Source organism: Phocoena phocoena, chromosome 7, assembly GCF_963924675.1.
Source record: "Phocoena phocoena chromosome 7, mPhoPho1.1, whole genome shotgun sequence".
NCBI lineage: Eukaryota > Metazoa > Chordata > Mammalia > Artiodactyla > Phocoenidae > Phocoena > Phocoena phocoena.
Window position 1 is genome coordinate 53,644,446 of NC_089225.1, and position 25,281 is coordinate 53,669,726.

Sequence of the window (25,281 nt, forward strand, 5' to 3'; positions counted from 1 at the left end):
CACCTGACTATACGTGGGCAAAACACACCAATGCTTGGCATCGTATTTGACTGACACAGAGGCCCAGAGAGTGATGGCATGCCTCGGCATCAGCCTCAGAGCTGGCACTTACCCTGGGCTTGGTTCGGTTCACAGAACCACTGACCCCTTCTGAGGCCTGCAGCCTCTCCTCCTCCCTCAGCATACCTTGATTTGGAGAATAAAAGCTTGAGGTGTTAAATTAAAAACTGAAATATTTATGGAGAAAAACAGGACCACCACATCCAGATTTGTATTTTAAAAAATACAACAGAGGAGCTCATCTGGAAATCAACGATACTGGACAGATTACTTGTTTTATGACATTGGATTTCTTTTACTTTAAAAGCATTATGCTTTAGAAACATGTAAGTTTGGGAGACATCTTCAATGTTAAAGGTTGGTATAGGGTGGGTCAACGTGCCCTTCCTTCAGTATTCTTGGGCAGCCCTATTAGACCATGGGGATAGAGGTCCCATCACTGTGGCCTAGTGGAGTGGACCTTTTGATTTGAAGACAGCTTGAAAAATCTGGATTTGCCTTGATGCTTGTCTGTTACTTACCTCTTTAGGTCATCCTCGATTTTTCAACCAGCTCTCCACTGGATTGGATATCATTGGTTTAGCTGGCGAATGGCTGACATCAACTGCCAATACCAATATGTAAGTCCCACATATTATTTCCACGTAAGCAAACATGATGTCTGAGTATGGCTTGTTGTATTAAAAGTCCAATTCCAATGGTTCTATAATAATTTTATTACAGTTTGCCCTAGTCATCTTTTCTCTTAAAATCTTTAGGTTTATCACAGTTCTGAGTTAAAGGTAGATACTTGATAAACTATTTTTTAATTGAATAATGCAGTTTAATAAGAGCATGGTCATAAGAAGTCATGACTCTAGCTTTCAAAGTTTAGTGTGAAACTTCATGTTAAAAGACTCCATATTTCTTAATGATGTATTTAAAGAGAACATGTTCTGGGGTATAATCTTGGTCCATTTTCCCACCCAAGCATATTGCTCCTTATTATTTAGGTCATATTTTCTTCATAATTAAAGAGGCCATAAAGCCACAAACCAATTTGATCAGCCTATTGTTCAACTAAAAATTCTAAAACAATTCATGTAGTGATATCCCTTTGAAAGGAATTATATATCCCTTTCAAAATAACTGTTTTTCTGAATGTGAAATTTTTTCATACTTGAGTAGGCAAAGCCTTTGTTTGTTTCTAAGTTCTTGTAAATTTATTTGAAACTGGCTCTAAGGTCCTGGCAGTAGGAGGGTTGTGTGTGCAAGTAATACCTGGGTAGTCTTCTGGTAATCACCCCACAGTTTCTTCTACACACAACGTGCCATCTTTGGAGACAAGGACAGGTTACAAGTTGATGGAGGGGCATCATAGCTTACTAAGTACTGTCTTTTCTTTCAACGCTAAGATAATGTTTTACCACTCTCTATGTATCCAGACAGTGGTACCACATTCTATGAAAGTGTCCAGAGGGAAATAATAAAACAAGGTTATCGCAATAAGTTAAAAATAACTACATAAGAATTATATGGGTTTTAGTCACTGTGGAAATATTTGGAAAATAACCGTACACTTTTTAGTTCATGGTAAAGTAGATTTGAAAAATGAATTTAGGTGAAAGGGTGGTATTATTTAAAATGAGAAATTCCATTTGATGTCAAGATAGAATGTAAGTTATTAAAGTTCAAGGTATTCTATTTTTCTTAAACTACTACCAGCCACAGAACCTGAAAGGGCATTTTAAACTTATATATTGATTTGTGTGTGTTCCAAAGCTGTTTAATGCTGTGACTCAAAATACTTAACTACATTCAGAAAAGTTTCTATTCATTAAGGCCTCCTACTTTGTTTGCTAATGTAAAACAACAACAACATTTAAAAAGCAAATGTGACAAGTGAAACCATTAGTGCTAAAAGATTAAATTGATTGAAGTCAAATGGTTTTCCTGCTCCCTGCTTGCAGGTCAAGGTTAACTTCACAGAATGTTCATGTTGGATCACTGAGGCTCTGAAGGGCTGGGAGGAATTCAGGTCAAAGATAACAATCACCTGTATGATCTCCTCAACAAAAAACTCCCCTTTGCAGTCTTTATGTTTATGGTTTGTGAGATAAAAATATATCAGCAAGCATAGACATCATAATATATTAATTATAACTTGAAAAAAGACAGTAATGTTTAACTGAAACATCTCACACTAAGGAATGATTTTAATTAGAAAGTACAGCTTTAAAAAAAAGCTTAACTATTTAGAAAATAAATGAGAAAAATAGAGTAAAAGGTACATACCCATTAAGGCCCAAGTACCCTTATTAATATAGGCACCAAATTCACCCAGTGTCTTTAAGTATGTATTCTGTAGGCCTCTCAGCTGTGATTTCCTAATATATATAGCTCAGTCTCAAGGTAAATAAAAGGAATTCACCCCGTTGAACCATTTATGACCACATATTCTCCTAAAAGACTTTTCTTTAACCAGGGAAATCTCACAAATTTTCCTTTTTTTTTTTTTTTGTATATGTTCATAAAATGAAAGTCCCTTACTCTTCCCTTACCTCAGCTCAGCCATATGAAACGCTAAAGTATTGTCCAACCATCTGAGGTCAAGGCCAGTCCAACTAAATGGCGCATAGTAATTGCAGCTGTACTGAACAGTGGATATTTATAAAATATGATCCGATTCCAACAGATCGATAGCAAAGGTTATTTAAAATACTGAAATAGTTTCTGTCAGTTCTAGAGACAAGGCATTGTCTGAAGAAGTAATAACTATAATCTAGAAATTGTTCTAAGCCAGTTCCCCTGGAAGCTCATGAAATGTGGCAGCACTGTCAGGAGCTTATGCAGAAATTTGCTCCCTTGTGACAAGTCCTTCTGCAGCTGGGAACAGTGTTCGTAGTAGGCCTGGGAAAGAATGGCAAAAGGATCTTTTTTGGCAGCGTAGGATTTAATTAGTGATACACTCGTTTTTTGGACCTGTACTTCATCGAGTTTGGATGGCACTGGTAATAGAGAATAATAACTACATTGCTCAGTATACTCTCCCTAAAAGAACTGTCCAATATTTTAATCCAAGTGGCAAAGTGTAAGGTATCTGATGGTTAGAATAGAAGGAACATTTATGCCCATGCTTTCACACCCACCTGTGCATTCAGCTTTGAGATATATTCTTCCAAGCTAGGACTCGGTGAAGATGCAAAGAAACCGTCACCAATGTGTAGTTGGCCGTGGCATGTACAGCTCTTTTCTTCCGAAACACGGGCACCGAGCAGGTGTAAACAACAGCCTGCCCTCAAGCACCTGACGATAATACATAATCCTAGTGGCAAGATCTATCACAGCCCTTTGTTATGAGGTTATGACTTCAAGTATCTAGCACTTTATTTTCATAGAAATTACACAGGAGAAATTTTCTATGGGGGTTATCAGTCATTTTACACTAGTAGGCAGGTTGTTACAGAGGAGCCTGCAGTAAGTAGTTCTCATTTGTCATAGAAAAGCAGCCGTGATGTAAAGGACATGGAATTCCAGCTTGGAAACATCCTACATGTGAGATCTTAAAACAACTCACTGAATTTCTCTGAACCCCAGTTTCTACTTCAGAAAAATGAAGAATAATTGTATCCACCTTACATAGTGATTCTGAAGACTAAAAAAGACACCAGTCTTAAGTGCCCAGTGTATACAAGGTACAATGCACACACCCAGGAAAGGCAGCCAACCCATAGGTCACTGTTGCCATTTGCAACCCCTCCCTTCAACATCCCAGCTCTTTTGTTTCTGTCTCTCATCATCTCTGGACACCAAAGGGGCTCACTAAGCTCCCCCTCAGGTGTATTATCTTTTAAGGTAGAGATGGGCCACCCACCACATCCATAAGGAGGATAAAATCTAAGAGGAATGTCAAGTTAGAGAATCAACGTAGAAAATTATTTCTTCCTCTCATTAAAGAAGTTCCTGGTTTGGCAGTCACCAGGGATGCAGGATCCTTGTGCCTTCCTGGTTCATACTGAGGCATGTGGCTCTCATCTTCAAAGTTACTTCATGGTGCAAGCTAGCTGCTGGAGTTCCAGCCATCATTTATGTGTTCCAGATCTCAGGAAGGAATGCAGGCAGAGGGAGGAAGGAGGAAGGAAGGAAAGAAAGAAAAGAGGGAAGGAGGAAGGGCAAAAGGGAAACACACTCTTTCCTTCTAAGAAACCTTCTCAGAAGCTCCACAAGACATTTCTCATAGCATCTCTTTAGCTAGAACTTAATCCAATGGCCACACCTAGGGAGGCTAGAAAATACAGTCTTTGATCTGGATGAACTGCAACTCCAAATAAAATTGAATGAAGGAAGGGAAATTTTGATACTGGTTAGCAACCAGCAGATTCTGCCATCAGAGAAAATCAGCTTAACAATCAATTTGCCTCTGTTAATCCCACTGAGAAGGTGAGTTGAACTACTAAAACAGGGCTGACTCACTACTCTACTCAGAATATAAAAACTCTCCTTTAGTGTCATTCCCTGAATGTCACAATCATACTGTTTTTAAACCCTTACTTTCAATCCCATGTTCTTATGCTTCAACCCAGAGCTTTTAGCAGGTTTAGTTTCTTATCCTCCGATTCTGAAATGTCATCTTGTACTATGACTTTAGCATCAAACTAGCTTCTTCTGAATCCATATTTGACCTTTCATCTCTTGCCTTTATCCACTTTCATCTGTCACTTACGGAAGGGGTACCAAACCTGGAGTCCCAGTTGCAAGAGGAGACTCTCCTACAAGTGTATATAAAATGATGTGCATATCCTCATTTTCTTCCTGGAGAGAGGGACCATAGCTTTCCTAGGAGGCCCAAAAGTGTCTGTGATCTCAATTAAGTTAAGAACCACTGCTCTAGGGTGAACTTCAAGGTCTTCTCTAAGGCTTTGGATGCAGGCAGACACCCAGTTGTAAACACGGCCGAGGATGAGAAGGCAAGTTCAGAGGAAGTGTCAGCAATGGGGGCACCACGTTAGCCCATGTGACAGGTCTGGCTGAGGATCAACAGCCATGGGGCAATCTACCAGCTTCTAGGAGAGGGTGTCAGGACTAAGGTCACGAATCAGAATAAGCTTGGTGTTAGCTGTAGGGTAACTGATCCTTCAGACCCAGGCAGGGACTGTCAAACAGGATGCAGCTAAGGCCAAGAGGCTGGATTCATCCTAGTAAGCTTCCTCCTCAAGGTTGGGAATTGTGTCTTATGACATCTTTGTCTCCTCAGTACGTAAAAAGCCATTTGGAAGAAAATAGTCATTCATTAAATATTTGTTGAACAGAACTGAAAGAAAGGTTTCAGAATCAGGAACCTGGTATAAGTAAGGAACCTGAGATAGATGAGATCAGATAATCTCACGATCAAACTCTCTAGACTCTTCCTCCTGATCCTGAGAGTAATAACCATATTCCTGGTAAGAAGACTAATTCATGCAAACCTGGGCCCTAAATTGATTCAAATCCTGAAGTGGACCAACCCTCTGGTCTTCAACCCCATCCTTTCTCCCTTCCCCATGTGGTTCCTGCACTGACTTGACTCTGGTCCAGCTTTCATCCAATCCTTGATAAGGTTCTGATATTATGGTGTATGATTCCATTGGTTCCTTGCCTTACCCTAGAGAGCCTTCTCGTTTGGTACTGTGAGACTTAAACACACACACTGCCACCAGTACCTCTTCACCATGCAAACATTTTTGCCATTCCAACATTTCCAACAATCAGTGGCACTGTTGATAACGCATTTGTTCAAGAATGGTTAGAACCACATCATGAGTTTGCCCCTTGGTACACTCAGCAGCACAGGCTAAACCAGGAACCCTTCTCTTCTTCTTCCTTTATCAGGCCATCAGACATGAGGGAGTGTTGGTTGCTACGGTGATGGGGCTCAGAGCAGAACCAAAGCATGATTGTGACCTCCAGAGGTGATGGTAACTGAACACATGATTTCCAAGGGTCTTCCTCCTAAATTTCAAGGTTCCTCCCAAGGAAAATGGACATATTCTTTTTGCAAACAAAATTCTTCTATGAGGAGATATATACCCTGAGGATCCTTCAGGATCTTTTTGTCCTCTTTTACCACCATGTGATTAATTTGATTATTTTTCTCCATGATTAAAATTTAGTACCTTCACCTGGGTCTTTGTACAACAATTGTTATTTCATCCTTGCAAATAGCTTTTCTAAATCATGAAGCCAGCAAAAATTCCCATTAATTCCCAGCATTGGCATTCAGCCTAAACACCCTAACCAGGGATGAAGTCTCCCCATATCACTTGGCTGAGTCAATCTAGGAATCTCCCTTCGGCGAGCATTGTCTGAGCCGAGCCCACAAACTCTAATGCTTAAGAAGGCCAAGCAAAAAGAAGAAAGACAAAGTCTCACAGTCAGTAAATATCTTTTTGTTTTCTGGTTTAATTTTCTGTAGATGGACCTTCTTTGATTTCTCTTAAGCCCTTTGCCTTGGTACCATGATTTTGTTTCAATGATTAGTCACCAGACTGTGTTTTGAATGGCTTTGAGAAGAGCATGGCTTGCTACTTTTAAGTCAGTTAATTAGAAGATAAAGCTAACCTACCAGAATATCTTGATACCCACAGTTAGCTGTGTATGCCAGTTGACATTCTTCTTGTTTTTTTTTAATTGGTAATTAGAAAATCATCACTTACAATTATTCTTGACAGATATCGACTTCAGAGAATTATAGAAGCATTGCTGTCCTTAGGGATTATCAGTAGAAAAACCATGTAGATAATTATATTGAGATCTTTAAAACCTAGGTCAATACTTCCAATTATCTTCATGGTTAGCTTTCAGGTATTTACATTGTTTTTAAAAGATAGACTTTTTGGGAATTCCCTGATGGTCCAGCGGTTAGGACTCCGTGCTTTCACTGCTGAGGGCGTGGGCTCAATCCCTGGTCGGGGAACTAAGATCCTGCAAGCCACCTACCTCGGCCAAAAAAAATTAAAATATAGACTTTGGCTCTGGGTTTTATAAATTCTACAAGTGTGAAGTTGGCAATCAGTTTTTTTAAATGTTGCAAACCATTTATATAGAATTTAGAATACATTTTTTAAATTAGCATTTGCATCATCCTATAATCTTAGAGGTGAAAGGGACCCAGAAAAATCATTTTCTTTCCTTCTATTTCTCTGGGTGGACCACACCTAAGACATTCCGTTGAGATGAAAGTCTGTTTTGTTGGTGAATCACAGAGCAGGTACTTCCACCACCTCTCTCGGTAACCCAGGCTGGTTTCTGACATTTTATGATTGATGACAGTGCATTTCCAGGAAATTAATTGTTTTAGTGGTTTTAAACATCTTTTATTCGAACCCAAGTCCAAATGCTAAACCAGTTATCTGTGTTCCCCAAATAAGTGGTTTGACTTCTTTATTTTCATTCTTTTTCTCACCACCTTTCCAGGTTTACATATGAAATTGCACCAGTGTTTGTCCTCATGGAGCAAATAACACTTAAGAAGATGAGAGAGATAATTGGATGGTCAAGTAAAGATGGTGATGGGATATTTTCTCCTGGTAGGTTTCTGTTCTCTTTCCCCGGCTCTCCTCAAGGTTTGCAGTATGGATCCTTGGGATCCATGAGAACACTAAACACAAAGTGAGTTTGTAGAAGAATAACAAGTTTTTCAATAGTCCTGCCTTCTTATCTTTGTCAGAGTGAAGGCTAGCAAGAATGCTACATTCTATGTGTACTAACCAACAAAGGCTGTGCCTAAACCTGTACTAACTGACAAAGGCTGTGTCTAAATCATGCTAAACAGCTCTGGTCTGTCGATAGCAGTTTGATTAAGGTGGGGATCAGAGAATCAAGACCTTATCAGTGGACAGATCAATTTTGGCCAAAAGAGTATATCTACTTTAAATCTCTAGTTCAATATAGATACAATAAGAATCTTTAAAACAGGGACAGATAATCTTGTAGAAAGGAGGGAGTTTGGAGTGGTGTCAGAGACAGTGTGACTGTGTACAAAGGGAAGAGAAAAAATAAAAATTGCAATTGTTCAGGCAATTGAATCAGTCCATGAATTTGCCTGTTTGTCAGGTAACTGATGCAAACATGACTGTTTGTGTTGGCCAGACGTACCTGGTTACCTCAGTTCTCCTTGCATCTTGATTTAAGTAAACACGAGTTTGGTTTTATTTTAATACACTTGGAGTTCTTCTAAATGACTCAATAACTCAGTTGGGCTGTTCTTTGAGGAGAGTATCCAGGCAATGTCACTGTTCCCTTCCATAGGCTCTATTACTCTCTCTTCCTCTGTCTTTCTGACTCAGAGAAAAGATTCATCTTTGTTCAGTAAATAGATTGAGTAGAAAATGGAAGCAGGAGGGTTGTAACTCACCTATCTCTTTGCAGCCGCTGCTTCTGCCACCCCTTATATTCCTGTCTAGGCTTCGAGGTGGGACAGGCACCAGAGTACGTGAATCACCTCCAGCCAAATTGCCTAAATGGCTTTGGTAATAAGTGTAATTATTTGTATCTCCAGGGCAAAGGGACCAGAGGGAAGCCCAGGCAATAGGGAAGCCAGCAAAACCTATCACGATATTGTCCTTCCCCTTTCTGACCTCCCTTGTCTCTTGAGACACCACGTCAGCCTTTTTTGGTAGAAACAGTAATGAGGAAGTCCCAACAGCTCCCAATGTGTCTGCTTGCCGATAGGGGGAGCCATATCCAACATGTACAGCATCATGGCGGCTCGCTACAAGTACTTCCCGGAAGTTAAGACAAAGGGCATGGCAGCCGTACCCAAGCTGGTCCTCTTCACCTCAGAACACGTGAGTTGGGTGCTCTTGCACATGGATTGTGGTGTTTTCCAAGGGACTGTCTAACATCTAACCTCCAGCCTCTGTTGCAGAGTCACTATTCCATAAAGAAAGCTGGGGCTGCACTTGGCTTTGGAACCGACAATGTGATTTTGATAAAGTGCAATGAAAGGTAGGCAGGGGAGAGTGAATATTAGGTTCTTGATGTATTAAATGTGCTCATCTGTTAAATTTGTTTTATTGTGCTTAAGGACTGACTCAATACAGTGTGCCAAGCTGCTAATGGTCTGTTGAAAATATCTGATTAAATTACTTTTTGCTGCTGTTGAAGTTTTTTTCCATGTGCAATCTCACTGATTGTTCATTTTAATTTCTCTCCTTTTACAATAATTACAGGGGGAAGATAATTCCAGCTGATTTAGAGGCAAAAATTCTTGACGCCAAGCAAAAGGTATGTACTCTACGGTGCATCTAAACTCTGGTGAATATCGATTTTTTAAAATACCTTCTTTCTGCCCTAGACAATAAAAGTGTTTGATAATATAAGAGATAATTTTATTGTGTTTCTAAAATTCTTTTCTCAGATGTTTACTTATTTTCAACTTGTGTGATGACATGGCTTTAAAGCTGTGTCTACACAATATCAATTTTTTTTGAAAAGTGGAAAATTCAGTCATTAAACCACTTGTTCTGTCTTCACTGTGCTAAATGACTAGTTTGATGTACTTCAATAAATCCACTATCCGCGTCTCATGAAGATGCAGCCTAATTGAGGTTTTCACTTGCTACTTGTTAAGTGTAATCTCATTTTAACAAGTATCATTTAAGGTTAGGATTCTATTTAGCAAACTGCTTGCATGCCCTGGCAGTTGGCCCATGATACTTGGTGAATCCAGCCTCAATAAATTCTCTTAAACAGAAAAAATCGCATAGAACAGATATATGCACGAGGCACTGCCAAGTAGCTGTCAGGCCATTTACCAACTCATTGTTGTTTTGGTTACATTCTTGTACCTCCTTCTCTAACTATGGTTGTCTGCCGGGTCTCAGCAGAGGAGACAGAAATGTCGCTAGGACTGAGCAGGGAGCAGAGGAGGAGCTCCTAGAACTCATAGACTTCCCCAACCCTGTCTGAGCTCTATTACTTCACTTTCTCATTTATTTCTTGTTCACACCAAAATTTTACTGTATCTACTCTTAGGGAAACTGTGTATAGACCTGTTTTCAATAACCAAACAATGCTTCAGTATTATTCCTTCAGTATTATTATTACCTCCATACACTTAGAACAGCACAGCTTCTAAAATGTAGAATGTCCAGATGACACTCAGATACCTGCCCATCACTCCACTTATTACTCTTTCCTGCTTTATTGTTTGCCATAGAACTTATCACTACTAAACATGCTATTTATTTTGCTTATTTAATTTTGTTGACTGTCAGTCACTCCCGACGCGAATGCGAACTCCACAAGGACAGAAATATTCGTCTTTTGTGCTCACTGCTGTATTCCCAGCATCCACAACAGGGCCTGGCACATGAAAGTCTTCAAAACTATTTGTTGAATAAATGAAGGAATGAGTGAATGAGGTAACAGAGAATAGTCCCAGATATAGTATCTGGTAACACACCAGCTTAGCTGATCTCTGCTGGAAATAAATGCTACAGTAATTCTTCTCCTTCATGTGGAAAGGAGGGAGGTTAGAAAGACTAATCAGCTTGTCCCTCTTGCCTTATAGGGATACATTCCTCTGTATGTCAATGCAACTGCCGGCACGACTGTTTATGGCGCTTTTGATCCCATACAGGAGATTGCAGATATATGTGAGAAATACAACCTCTGGCTGCATGTCGATGTAAGCGCTGTAACTCAGAGTGGCCTGGTCCCGTCGGGGGGGCGGGGGTGGAAGCAGCTCTGCTTTATAATTTGCCTCCAGCTTCTCCCATTGCCTCTCTCCCCACTACATTTCTCTGGCCCCTAGCAGGCCATTCATGACAGGTGCACACCACACGCCTGTCCATCCTCTGGGGCTCACCCAGTCCTTACTGGCCAATTGCTGTCATCTGTGATTCATCCTAGAATTTCATCTCTGTCACTTTCCCGGAAAGCTTTTGTCTGAACAAATGTTTAAGAGTGAAGGACAACTGATTTCGGAGGGAAAAGATGTAAGATACAACGTATAGAAAGTGGCCATGAGTCTGAATCTGAGCACTCAGCTATCTGCCTTCAGTCCAGCCATCTATGACACTTTTCTTCCAAAAAAAAAAAAAAAAAAGGAAGGAAGGAGAAAAGAAGAAAGAAAGAAATGCATACTGGTACATGTAGGAAAAATAAGGCAGCATATGGAAGGTGTTATCAATTAAGAGATTTAGTTCCAAATTTTCCTAGGAACATAAGAGGTACATTTTCACATGTGTGACTGGATGTGTTTTTTCCTTTTTCTCTCTCCATTCTCTTATGGGTTTAACTTCTCACAACTAGACAGTGGGGTGATCTGCCCTGCTATTGGACAAATGATAACAAAGGCTGTTCTTGTGTCACATGGTATCCCAAGATATTCGATCCCCATGCATCAGAGGATGCATAAAAATGTCATGCTATTGCAGGAGTGGTTGTGGGACCTCCAAGCCCACCAGGGCTGCTGCCTTGTGAGTTTTTGAGGAGCCCTTAGAATTCTGCTCTGGGCAGAATCAGACAGCAGTCCCTAGTCCTTTGTGTCGCTCCCAGAGCTCCACCCCTTGTCTCCTCAAGTGTCCCTGGCTTTCCAGAGCACTTTGGGCCTTGGGTCTCAGCACCACAGACTCAGCCCCTATTTACCTGTATCACTTGCACTGTGACTCTGACAACCAGGAGGAACTTTTGAAGAAGTGATAAACGATGAATAAGCACAACTGCCCCTGGTGGAACAGTCAGCGTGGGTTCCATTTGTCAGAGAAGCTTACGCTTTTCGCTGTTTACATTCTCGCTCATGTTTTGCTAGAGATGTGAAGTGACCGGGTGTGGACTCCTCAGCGCCACCTCCCTCTCCCTCTCTTTTTCTCTGTCCTCACAGGCTGCCTGGGGTGGCGGGCTGCTCATGTCTCAGAAGCACCGCCATAAACTCAGCGGCATAGAAAGGTAAGGGCTGAGCACAGGGCCTCCCTCCGTTCAGGCCATGCAACACGCTGTGCCGCTGAGTCCCTAATGTCCCTGCCCTGATTCCCAATGTCTTATTCACTCTAAGCTCACTTTTGTTCAGTAGGCACTTATTGAGCACTTACTGTATGCCAGGCACTGGGAAATTAAAGATGATGGATTTCCCAGTCAAATGAGTTCTCGCCTCAATTCACGATTTGGAAAGAGAAAAAGACAAGTATGCAGATAGTTACCACACCATGTGATATGCTCAGCAATAGATGTGATTGCAAGGTGCCCGGGTAGGAGAGAAGAGAGACTTACCAGTGTGGGGATTTGGAGGCTAAATGGGAGTTTGTCAAGGGCACAGAAAGGGGAGCTGATTTATTTCATTCTTTATTCTCACTAAGCTTACGTTTCCCATTAAGCTGGGAAAAGGGTAAGACACTCAGCTTACCTGACTTGTCTCACGAACAAAGATATTTCATCTGCCAAGCCATGCTATTTTAGACAGTGTAGTTGGAGGCCTTTCTGAGGAGGAGGCGGTTCAGCAGATACTGGGATAAAGGGAGAGAGGAAGCATGAATACAAGGAAGAGTGTTCCAGGCGGTAGGAAGGGCAAATGCAAAGACCCTGAGGTAGGACTGTTCTTGGCAAGCTGGAGGAAGGACTGTCACCGAGACCATTGTGGCTGGAGCAAAGTGAAAGCAGTGAGAGCAGACCGAGGGTGGAGAAGTGGACGGGGAGCAGGCGTCAGGGAAAGCACTCCAGTGGCTTCAGTGTTTGTTACCTCTCCTGTGCCTCTTCCCTTGCATTTCAGTTTTTTGTGTTTTTTTGTTTTGTTTTTGTGGTACGCGGGCCTCTCACTGTTGTGGCCTCTCCCGTTGCGGAGCAACAGGCTCCGGACGCGCAGGCTCAGCGGCCATGGCTCACGGGCCCAGCCGCTCTGCGGCATGTGGGATCTTCCTGGATCGGGGCACGAACCCATGTCCCCTGCATCGGCAGGTGGACTCTCAACCACTGCGCCACCAGGGAAGCCCGCATTTCAGTTTTGAAAGGCCAGTATTGAAGCGAGTGAGACTGACTCGTTGAAGCATAGTTATATGACCCTTAACTTGGAGGACAAGATCTTAAATGTGGATAAGCCAGTCCAGCTGTACTTTAGATTTCTCAGGCAATTTCCATTTTCCATCTTTGAGTCAAGGAAAACTTGAAACATTTTGCACTAGACTTTTTCTTTTCTAACATTTTAAAGTACATATGTCTTCTGAAGGAAATTGAATCCACGTCATGTCTTATTACTTTCCACCTGTAGCACCAAAGAATCATTTACTTCAGACCTTTAGGACATTCAAAAAACATTTAAGACATTTTGTGAGATCTATGTATAACTGGTTTTTAAAAACTTATTTATTTATTTATTTAATGTTTTGGTCTGCGTTGGGTCTTCGTTGCAGTGTGCGGGCTTCTCATTGAAGTGGCTTCTCTTGTTGCGGAGCACGGACTCTAAGCGCGCGGGCTTCAGTAGCTGTGGCACGCAGGCTCAGTAGTTGTGGCTCACAGGCTCTAGACCACAGACTCAGTAGTTGTGGCACAGGGGCTTAGTTGCTCCGCGGCATGTGGGATCTTCCTGGACCAGGGCTCGAACCTGTGTCCTCTGCATTGGCAGGCAGATTCTTAACCATTGCTCCACCAGGGAAGTCCCTATGTGTTATTGTTTAATGATTCAGTGAATGATAGCAATGAGAAAATGGATTAAATTCACTACCTTCTAAATAAGGCTTGACAGTGATTTTTTTAAATAAATTTATTTATTTTTGGCTGTGCTGGGTCTTTGTTGCCATGCGCAGGCTTCTCATCACAGTGGCTTCTCTTGCTGTGGAGCACAGGCTCTAGGCACGCAGGCTTCAGTAGTTGTGGCTCGCGGGCTCTAGAGCGCAAGCTCAGTAGTTGTGGCACACAGGCTTAGTTGCTCTGCAGCATGTGGGATCTTCCTGGACCAGGGATTGAACTCGTGTCCCCTGCACTGGCAAGCAGATTCTTAATCACTGCGCCACCAGGGAAATCCGACACTGATGTTTTTTAATGAAATAAACATTTAGTCAACTTTTCTCAGAACTTTTCACAGTCTCTTTCATAAAGGTTTTCTTTATTACGCACATGGGGGAAAGTACATCGGGTCTTTCTTTCTTCTCCTTGAGATACAGCGTACGCCTGTGGTCATGTATACACTAAATTATTTTCCCTCTTATGCACCTAAGCAAGATGAAGAGGTTAAAAATTCGCAGCAGGAATTTAGCTCCAGGGAGAGCAGAGGCAGTATAATTCGGAGCCAATTGCTATGTCTGGGGAAAACATCCTTCACAGGTATTAAAGCATAGAGCCCAGCTGTGGGCTAGGCCATTGGAAAGGAGCTACCTAAGCTTTAATCATCATACATTACGCGTAGTTGTTTCCCTCATGTCCTAGCTAGTGTGCTCCTTAACCATTTAATTGTGTCTGACGGAGTGTTGTGGTTGCTAGGAGACCATGCTTGTTAAGCTATCATTGCAGCCTAAATAGGCAAGATTATGTTTATTTAGCATTTAAACAATGCTGCTAAGTAGTCAAAGTCTAGAATTGTCCAACTGATCCTTGCTTTTATGTGTCAGTCTTCATACTACCTTATAAGCAGGTAGGTCAGCGTCACCGGTCCAATGTATTAGTAAGAATGGGAAGGCAGAAAGAAGCTGAGTCTGTAGCCTAGAGGGAGGCAGTCTAGTGGAGAGGATATGAACACTGGCTTGACAGTTAGACTCCCTGAACTTGAATCTTGGCTCCAGCGCTTCCCAGCTGTGTGACTTTGGGTGATGTACTGAACACTTTTGTGCCTCAGTCTCTCCATCTAAAATAGGGGTGATAATAGTCCCTATATGATAGGATTGTTGTGAGAATTAAGTATTCAAGCATGGTTATTAGCATTATATATTTACTAACTCATTTAATTCAGTTCCTTGAGGCAGATACTGTTCTCCCCACTTTACGGACAGGAAAACTGAGGCTCAAAGGAGTTATGTAACTTGCCCAAACTAGCAAATGTCAGAGCCAGGTTTCAGACTCGGGTACTCTGGCTCCAAAGCTTGAGCTCTCAGCCATGACACTGCACTGTTAAAATGCCTGTAACACTCTTAGAACGATAGGATACATAATAAACGATGTTCGTAAATGTTAGGTAGTATTAATACAGTTATTTAGAAGAGGCAGTCTGCCACTTAGTACTCTTGAGACTGCCTGCAAAATATTTGTTTACCACTTGATTAGTCAATTTAGGGGACGAGGTGTCGAAAACTTGTCTTGACTTGAGTTGCGGTGGGTGATGTTTTCCTCAAGAGGACGGTTGCCTCTTGCTGACTCCTACACCTCCTCCTCAGAGCATCATGTGTTTCTTTCAGGGCCAACTCAGTCACCTGGAATCCTCACAAGATGATGGGCGTGCTGTTGCAGTGCTCCGCCATCCTGGTCAAGGAAAAGGTCTGCCCTTCCCCCAAAGATGAGCTGGTGGCCTGCACACCCTTTAGAAGGCACAAAAAGAGAAAAGCATGGGTTTTTTGTTTTTGTTTTTTTTTTTACAGTACTGGCTGAGGAACTCACAAGATTGACAGCCCCACTGGGCCTGCCATGGCTGTTCTTTCCCACCTGCACATGTTAGCCTTCGGCTAACCCAGCATATCCTGTTGGCCCTTGTTCTGAACTGTCCTTCTTCCTTGTTCAGCCCCCACGGCCCTGCCAGTGATAGAAACTACAAGGGCATTATTTGAGTTTGTGGTCCCAAGAGCTGAAACAACTTATTTGGAACCACAACTACAAATGTCAACTTAGGGCAACAAGGAATATTGACCAAAAAGCTTCTGTAAATGACGATAGTTGTATAACTTGCCCAAATTAGCAAACGTCAGCCAGATTTCAGACTTGGGTACTCTGGCTCCAAAGCTTGAGCTCTTAACCATGTCACCGCACTGATAAAATGCCGGTAAGGCACTTAGAACAATAGGTAGTATATTCTCTTCCTAAGAATCTAATAGGACCCTGCCGTGGAGGGCCTTGTTCCTCCAGTAAAACTGTTGCACACTGAGCCGTCCTCAAAAGCCTGTCACCAACCTGTGGGGGCCAGTACCTATACAAGCTTTTTACTCCCAAGTAGAGCACCTGTTAACTTCATAGGAGCTCCCGGAAAGGATTGGAACACTTTTTAGGGGGTGCTTTGGCGGAGGAAAATTCTTCTACGCATGAAACTGTCCCACCCTCTACAGGAAGTTTATATCCCCAACCCCTGCTGACTGAATGCCATAGCACTTCCAGTCTGTGAAATAACCGAAAACACCCATGGACATTTCCAGATGCTCCAGTAGGGTGGGCTGTTGGCATCTGAGACAAAAGATCGTTTTCCAGTCAGAGTGATAGAGGAGAAGGGGCGAAGGGTTTTCCAAGGGTGGTTTTGGAGAAGGACATCAGAACAAGTGCACGGCCTCATGAGACGTTAGAAGAAAGATTGTATGTGACCCTAAGTCCGGCCTGCCCTGTTTCAAAACCATCCACACCTCTGCCCTGTGAATACAGATGCACGCCTGTCTTGATTTCCATTACAGGGTATCCTCCAAGGATGCAACCAGATGTGTGCAGGGTACCTCTTCCAGCCAGACAAGCAGTATGACGTCTCCTACGACACTGGGGATAAAGCCATTCAGTGTGGCCGCCATGTGGACATCTTCAAGTTCTGGCTGATGTGGAAAGCAAAGGTACGAAGGAGGGCATTCAGGAAATAGAGCAGAAATGTAATTTGCACAGGCTAGCTGGCAAAAGTGAGGCAAAGATATATCCCAGATAATCCATTATGTGCGAAATCAATATCTAGATAATTGAGTTAACTATTTTCTTTGCAAATGAAATCACTTTATCCCTTATGTCAAATTCTCTCTCCTTCCATTCAGTCTTCTCAATTTGAATTAGCATGACTTTTCTTATAACTTTCTCTTATAAGCACTAAAAATTTTGTCAAGATAAGGACTTCCACAGCAGTCCTTAGGGATGCTGAAATTGTTTAGTGCAGATGTAGAGAAAGAGATAAAGATAAAATTACTACATTATTCTGTGCAGAACCCTGAGTTCCTTTATATGGTCTCAAATCATGGGATATATATGACAGTTTTAAGTTCTATTTAAATAATGGCTTTCCCATTATTTGTACTTCTATGCTCTCTTCTAGAAAATGCATACTTTATTCTAAGAAATCCTAGACTGAGGCATGCTGTGTCTGCATTCATCAGTCTTTCAGGATGCATTTCTGTGTCTAGAAAAAAAAGCAAACTACTGGAATTTCCCCCAGTGGGGGTGAGGGAGAGGAATACCATGGGACTATTTATTTCAAAAGTATTTGTATGCAATCAAGTAAGGGCAATTTTTATTTCACAGCTTTATATTGCAACCATCGTTTTATTTTTCTACTGTTAAAGTAATTTTAATAAATTTCCATATATAAGATCGGGTCACCTAATACCAAAACAAAGAAGGGTTTCCAGCCAAACATCTAGTCCAATGTTTTTTCTGTAAGAAGAATTTGATGGATTATTAGTTTTTTTCCTCATTAAGTTATTTTGTCTTAATATAGAAACAGTGTGAATTTGATTTCTACCACAAAGTAATCATAGGTATTTTAAGCATATAAATAGTCATAAATTGCAACAAGAGAAAGAGCCCTATCATTCAGAAATATGATAACCACATGGCCTGTCTCAGTAACTTGTGCCTTGGTTTTGCCTGACAATAACCGCTTGAACAGTCTGCTGGAAGTTTAGCTCAAAGAGTATTTATTGGTTACCGACGTGGGACCTGGTGCGGGCTTCCTTCCCAAGAAGAAAGTGGACTGGCCCGAGCACTGCTCAGCGGCAGCTGCTGCTTTGCCAGTGCTGGGCTTGGCCCAGACACATTAGCAACCCACAAGCCTCGTGCATCTGCTCTCCTTGTTAACACCGACGCACTCAACACCCCCCATGCTGCTGTTACTAATCAGCCATGCTGGCTTTGGAAACTCATGCTCAATCAGTTTGTCCATAGATGGAGCTACTGCCATCTCAGGGCACATCCCGAGACCAGTGCTTCCCCATCTGCCTGCCTGCCTCTCACTAGAAAGGGGTAATACCATGTTATGTGGAAGGTAGCCTGCCTGGGAGGGAGGGGGACGTGTTTGGCCAGGACTTCCTGCTGCGGGAAGGTGGGTTCTAAAGTAGTATTTCTCCAACTATCTGTGGTGAAGAACCAGCTGGGGTGTTTTTAACCTCTCATAGACCAGTACAATAAATTGGTCTTCACTTAATTCATTTATTGTACACTACAATAAAGGAATTGCTAGAAAGGTGAAATAAAAAGCCATACCAAGTATGAACACCGGTTTTAAAAATGCAGTTCAGTAGGCATAAAAGTACTCTGTCAAGTGACCATAAATGTTCCTTATTACTTCATCTCAATTTTTGGACTCATCTTATCATGGACTGGTTACATTTTGTGGACTGGCCTCAGTCCATAGACAACAGTTTGGGTGGCATTATCCTAAAGCAAACCAGAAATGGGCTTCAGGCTGTGAATTACTAGCAAGAAGCTAAAAGCCCTGTTGAGAATAACTGCCCAGAGACTAGAGTGCCTTCAAAAGAGATGAGGCACACTTTATCGCATGCAGAGCTATGAGAAAGACATACATATTTAATGAGATGGTTCTTGCTAACCATCTCCAAGAATACTCTTATATATATTTCCGATAGACAAAGACAGCATAGCCCTCTCAATGCCATCACAGGGAAATTCAGCCTGTCACCAACAAACATGACTTTTCCTTTTTTAAAACAGGGCACAGTGGGCTTTGAAAATCAGATCAACAAATGCTTGGAGCTGGCAGAATACCTCTATGCCAAGATTAAAAACAGAGAGGAATTTGAGATGGTTTTTGATGGTGAGGTAAGTTATCATCCTGGACTAGATATATAGCATTTCTGGAAAATCTCTTGAGGGAAGCTCCTGAAGCTGTAGTGTCCCACATTGCTGGAAGCTGCTTCTGAATTTTCATTCTAGCACTCTTCATTTACTTCCCTCTGTGTCCATGAATGTTTCTTCTGGTAGCATTGGGATGACTTTTCCCCTTCACCTCTTCTAGAAAAGACATAGTTCTCAGCCAGCCCTTCGTAGGCAAGAGGTCTTTCCTTGGCAGGTCTGAATCCTGTATAATTCTGGGGTCTTATTATGGTGTTGTACCTCCATGATAAAGTGTTCCTCAGTTCCAAGAAGCTTATAGGATGGGTATATCCTTGTCTTCCAAGACTGGTTCTAAAATGAAGTTCTACTTTACAATAGATTCATTATGAAGAGAGCAAGATACGGTTGTCTCTGCCCTGAGTTCAGATCCGTATTGCACACAGTAAGGTACTTGTCATACCAGTGTTGGCTGAGTGCCTGCGGTGTGCCTTGCCCCAGGCCAGGAGCTGGATTATAGTGTAGTGACCAAAACAGGTACTATCTCTGCCCTATTGGAGCTCACAGTTGAATAAAGAAAGTTGGGGGCTTCCTTGGTGGCGCAGAGGTTGAGAGTCCACCTGCTGATGCAGGGGACACGGGTTTGTGCCCCGGTCCGGGAAGATCCCACATGCCGCGGAGCGGCTGGACCCGTGAGCCATGGCTGCTGAGCCTGCGTGTCCGGAGCCTGTGCTCCGCAACGGGAGAGGCCACAACAGTGAGAGGCCCGCGTACCGCAAAAAAAAAAAAAAGAAAGTTGGAATAGGAGCCAGTGCTGAACAAAAGGACATCCACTCATAATCCAGTGTAATAAACACCACCTGCATTCAATTCAGTCCATTTATCAGGCACCTAAAGTACTGGGAACACACCGGAGTCACCAACTGAGCAAAAGAGCCCTGAGCAGTTCAAATCAATCATACAATGCTCATGCGTTCCACCTCTGGGACCTCACTCTCATCATTTACACTAATTTAAACATTCAACCAGCAGGTTAAAACAAATGTAATGTCTCTAGACCATGAGAGGCAGGCACAGTGATGGCAGACAGCAACTAGGAGGGAAACTGAAAAACTACAGCGAGAATACAGAAGGACTTAAAAAGCATGAGTCTTTAGGGCAGGAGCACTAAACAGTTCTAAGCATCTCAATAAGCCCTGTCTTACAGATTAGAACCAGTTTTAATTTTCATTATGGTAATCCTGAGTCTTCAGAGAAGGTTCAGTATTGATAGAGTAAACAGAATACTCAGTACCAATAAAATTAACTATGTTTTGAGCATCTTCTATACATGAGGCACTACAAAATGGCAAGATGGATAATACCCTTTTTTAAAATGACCCAAATGTAATTTTTTTAACATTTCAGTGTTGAAAGGTGGGTAACTTTAGTCATCTAGAAAATGGGTTATGGGAAACAGTTCTCTTGTCAGATATGATGGGATTGACCAGGCTTTGTTCTCCCAAGTATAGAAGTAACATGAAGCCTTTTTTTTATCCTTTTTTTTTTTGTCTGAGAGACTTCCGCCAAGGGTCCATAGGGGTTTTGGGACAGCTCTCTCTCAAGTTCTCATAATTTTTCTGTTTTGTTTGTACGCATGCTTGTCTGTGAAAATCTCCACAGCCTGAGCACACGAATGTCTGTTTCTGGTATATTCCACAAAGCCTCAGGGGCGTCCTGGATAGCCCTGAGCGCCGGGAAAAACTACACAAGGTATGGAATCACTCCTTGTCTCATCTAACCCTCTGCAATTTCTCTGGCTAGTCAGAAGATCCTCACTCTGATGTGTCTTTCTAACGGAGGAGAAATAAAAGCTAAAGGCTTGGGGTGGTAGGGAGACATCTTGTTATAGTCTTCTTGGGTCTGAATTGTCCCCTCACTGTGGCTCAGATCAGTGGGAACCTCTGGAGGACGCATCCCTGCCTTAGGTTGGTGTTCGTCATTAGAGGGGTCATATGCAGCGCAGTTGAATAATATACATATTCCTAGGAGCTTTCGTATTAAACTATGTCTGTTAAAATATCTTTTACTAAGTTCAAGGCTGTTCTAATGCTGATTCGTTCTAGTTGTCGGTTTCTATATCTAGTTTATATATTACTTATAGTTGTTTGTATTGTATTTAATTTATATAATATTTCATTCATCTAACCATTCAGCAAATATTTGTTGAGCGGAGTCCATGTGCCAGACGGTATCCTAGGCACTGGATTATACAGAAGCCCTAATTTGTGTTGTTGCCCATGTGAATTTTTTGTTTTTGATTTTGAATTTATTATCATTGTCCTGTGTCCGACTTTCAAAATTCAGTTGCGCTGTACTTTCTGTAGGAATATGTGATTGGGTAGACTTAAATAGTCATTAGAGGCCATCATCAAAAAGCCTACAAAGAATAAATGCTGGAGAGGGTGTGGAGAAAAGGGAACCTTCCTACACTGTTTGTGGGAATGTAAATTGGTGCAGCTACTATGGAGAACAGTATGGAGGTTGCTTAAAAAAACTAAAAATAGGGTTACTATATGATCCAGCAATCCCACTCCTGAGCATATATCCAGAGAAAATTCTAATTTGAAAAGATACGTGCGCCCCAATGTTCACAGCAGCAGTATTTACAATAGCCGAGACATGGAGACAACCTAAATGTCCATAGACAGAGGAATGGATAAAGAAATTGTGGTACATATATACAATGGAATATTACTCAGCCATAAAAAAGAATGAAATAATGCCATTTGCAGCGACATGGATGGACCTAGAGATTATCGTACTAAGTCAGTCAGAAAGAAAAAGATAAATATCACATGGAATGTGAATGTGGAATCTTAAAAAATGATATAAACGAACTTACAAAACAGAAACAGACTTCACAGACATAGAAAATAAATTTATGGTTACCAAAGGGGAAAGGGGATGGGAGAGGGATAAATTAGGAGTTTGGGATTAGCAGATACAGACTACTTCATATAAAATAGATAAACAACAAGTTCTTAGCATACAGCACAGGGAACTACATTCAATATCCTGTAATAACCTATAATGGAAAAGAATCTGAAAAAGAACATATATATATGTGTGTACAACTGAATCACTTTGCTGTCCATCTGAAACTATCACAATGTTGTAAATCAACTACATGTCAATTTAAAAAATTAGTCACTAGATATTAGCCAAGGAAGAAACTTGTACAAGTAATAAAAAGAAAATTGCTCTTTTTTCCAACTAAGAAATGGGTTGCATTTTGAAAAAGAGCATGGTATATCAGTCTTGAGTTTTGTTTTGTGTTTTCCCTCACAAGGTGGCCCCGAAAATCAAAGCCCTGATGATGGAGTCTGGCACGACCATGGTTGGCTACCAGCCTCAGGGGGACAAGGCCAACTTCTTCCGGATGGTCGTCTCCAACCCAGCCGCTACCCAGTCTGATATCGACTTCCTCATTGAGGAAATAGAGAGGCTGGGCCAGGATCTGTAATTGCCGTCCATAGAACATGAGTTTCTGGGACTTCCCTTTCCCCTCTGGTATTCTAGAACAAACTCTATATGTTGCTGAAACACATAGGCCATTTCATTGAGGGAAAACATAATATCTTGAAGAATACTGTTAAAACCTTACTTAAGCTTGTTAGAGTTAGCAGGAAATGATGTTCTTTTTCAAAAGTTGCACAGTATATATGTACAGCTATATATACCTGTCTCTATAAATATATGTCTGTATAGTGAGTGTGGCTTAGTAATAGATCACAGCATGTCTCCCACTCCAAGAGAATTCACTTTACCTTCAGCAGTTACTGAGGGCCAAACATGCTGCAAACCAGCTTGCGCAACAACCCCAGGAAAGATGTTTTTCAAAATGCCAGGTGTCGGGGACCAAGGGAAATGCTGTTGGCAGGAGTTGACTTCATTGTCGGTATTTCTCCCGCCTGAAGTGATGATGGATGAGAAAAAGCACCACTGGCTGACAAGAGTCCCGCCCTTCCCATCAGTATCCTGTGAGGGGAAAACAGTAGCAGAGTCATTGATTGTTTCAGGTGTACTATTGCTGTATTTTTAGAGATTAATTTGTATAGATTGTGGATATTTCTGTTGTCTGACCTTGGGGCGGAGTGGAAGAACACATGTAATGATTTCATTGACTGTTTGACAGTAGGTATATGAAATATTTGCTTATTTATATTCAGAGATTTACCATGTTAAAGAGGCGTCTTGTATTTTCTTCCCATTTGTAATGTATCTTATTTATATATTAATGCAGTAAGTTCTAAAAACTGATTATGGTATTTTCGTGCACTTGTGAGCCAAAGAGAAAAGATTAAAACTAGTGAGACTTGTATTTATATTAGAGTGCCCTTAAAATAATGATTTAAGCATAAGTTTACTGTCTGTAAGAGAACTCTGATACTGTACATAACGTATATATGGAAATCCTGTTACTTACATAGCATCTGCTCTTCTATTACCCTCTCTGGCTATATGTCTGGTGTTCTCTACGCTTTTCTAGTAACTGTTGCGTGATAACTAGATCCCCTGTAATTTTGTAGTAGCTCATGACCAATCTCTGTGACTTTCTTAGCACAAACCTAAGGCAATGTTTCCGAAGACCTTCTGAAGTCGGATAAACTGACCAGGCTCACAACTGTTTTTGAAGAAAGGAAATTCACACTGTGCATTTTAGAGTATGCAAGAAGAATATAAACAAATAAAAATATTCTCCATGGAGAATTTGAAAAAACATTTTCTTTTAGTATCTGTTTCATGCAGAAAGAGAGGTTTCCAGTTATAGTTACGGGGGTCACCACAGCCCATTCACTCTCCACTAACTGACTTTAGGTGATGCTCAGTACGTTTATTAAGTTGCAACTCAACCCACAGTCTTAGGTTCCCAAGCCCCTCGTCTAAGAATCATTGGGATTCTAATTAAATAAAATTTGCAATTCACACCTGGAAAAAGAAAAGCCATTCCTGTTTTTCATTTTCCTATCTGCATCTTGGAGTTCCATTCATTCAGTTACTCAACAAATGTTTTCTTCCTCTGTAGCAGGCAGTGTTCTAGCACTAGGTAGGGTTGCAGAGGTGTGCATGGCAGACAAATTTTCCTTCTCGTGGGGAATCTTCCATCACTTGGTGTCTGTGGTATCTGAATACGTCTGAGAGCATAGAATTGTACCTTCCTGCTGTTTATGCTTGTACAGTGGGCCCAGTTCACTTCCTCAGGAAACATATTTTGGTGCTGGATCATTATGAAATAGGGTCCATTTTCTACACTATTCTATTAAGCTATGATAATACTATCTTACTCATTTGGAATACAAGTAGTTCCCTATCTGGCACTTGTAGGGATTAAATGAGTCATTTGTAATTAACATACTGATTGTACACGTAACCATTGTATTAAACAAACTGGGCTCCATAAGGAGGTGATGATAAAGTCACTTTATTCTTTTTCTTACTGTCCCTTCAAATCCCCTTGTGGGCTGATTGTTTCCACACCTCCATTTGAATTCAGGCCGATCCCGTAGCTTTCCTGGCCTCTCAGTCACAAGAACAGTCTCATTTAGCAATTAAATGTCCAGGTCAGTGTCATAAGCAAGACCTCAAATTTGTATACAATATAGAGTTCCTCCCCTTCCTCCCTCTGGTACCTTTCAGGCTGCAATTCCTGGTGCGAGGGGGGGGGGGCGGGTGCGAGGCTGGTGGTGGGGTAAAGTCAGCTGCTTTTTTTACTCTTTCAGCCTCATTTCTACTCCCTAGCTACCGTATTTTCCCATCTAGGGTCAGGTCTAGGGGGAGAAGGGGTCAAAGTAGCAAAGACACAATTTTAGGTAACTGTTAAATTGGCATCTGGCATCCGCGCCCCTGGTCTGAGATTTTCTTCTCACGGGATAATATTTTGAGGGGAATGGTTTATTTTTTTATTAAGATATAATTAAGGTACAGTAAGAGTCACTCTTTATAGTGTACTGTGTATAGTGTTCTGTGAGTCTTGACCAACCCATTCAGTCATGTAACCACCACAATACTTGGAAGAGTTCCGTCACACCAATAAATCCCCCATATCCTTTGTGTGTAGCACCTTCCCCAAGCCCCTGTTCTTGGCAACCTCTGATTTGTCTGTTTCTAGAGTTTTGCTTTTCCCATTTTGGTAATAGAATCATATAATATGTAACCTTTCGAGTCTACCTTCTTTCACTTAACACAGGGCATTTGGAATTTATCCATGTTGTCTGTATCATTTGTTTGTTCCTTTTATTACTGTGTAGTATTCCATTTGTATGAATGTACCAGTTT

General features: G+C 41.5%; 1 protein-coding gene across 2 annotated transcripts in view; it reads left to right on the plus strand.

The window, feature by feature from the left end:
• GAD1 (glutamate decarboxylase 1) overlaps positions 1–23,721 on the plus strand; it is a 40,252-nt gene extending 16,531 nt beyond the window's left edge. Inside the window, exons 6-17 of one of the 2 annotated variants that reach the window (XM_065880786.1) lie at positions 590–680; positions 7,492–7,604; positions 8,749–8,864; positions 8,945–9,024; positions 9,249–9,303; positions 10,592–10,708; positions 11,906–11,970; positions 15,399–15,477; positions 16,593–16,742; positions 18,844–18,951; positions 20,626–20,715; positions 22,295–23,721. In XM_065880786.1, coding sequence (XP_065736858.1) covers positions 590–680; positions 7,492–7,604; positions 8,749–8,864; positions 8,945–9,024; positions 9,249–9,303; positions 10,592–10,708; positions 11,906–11,970; positions 15,399–15,477; positions 16,593–16,742; positions 18,844–18,951; positions 20,626–20,715; positions 22,295–22,468 — 1,238 coding nt within the window. In that variant the 3' untranslated portion in view covers positions 22,469–23,721. Of the gene's footprint in view, positions 1–589; positions 681–5,907; positions 5,945–7,491; positions 7,605–8,748; positions 8,865–8,944; positions 9,025–9,248; positions 9,304–10,591; positions 10,709–11,905; positions 11,971–15,398; positions 15,478–16,592; positions 16,743–18,843; positions 18,952–20,625; positions 20,716–22,294 lie in introns of those variants that run through there. The other variant, XM_065880787.1, reaches the window with a different exon arrangement.
• The last annotated feature ends 1,560 nt before the right edge of the window (positions 23,722–25,281 follow it).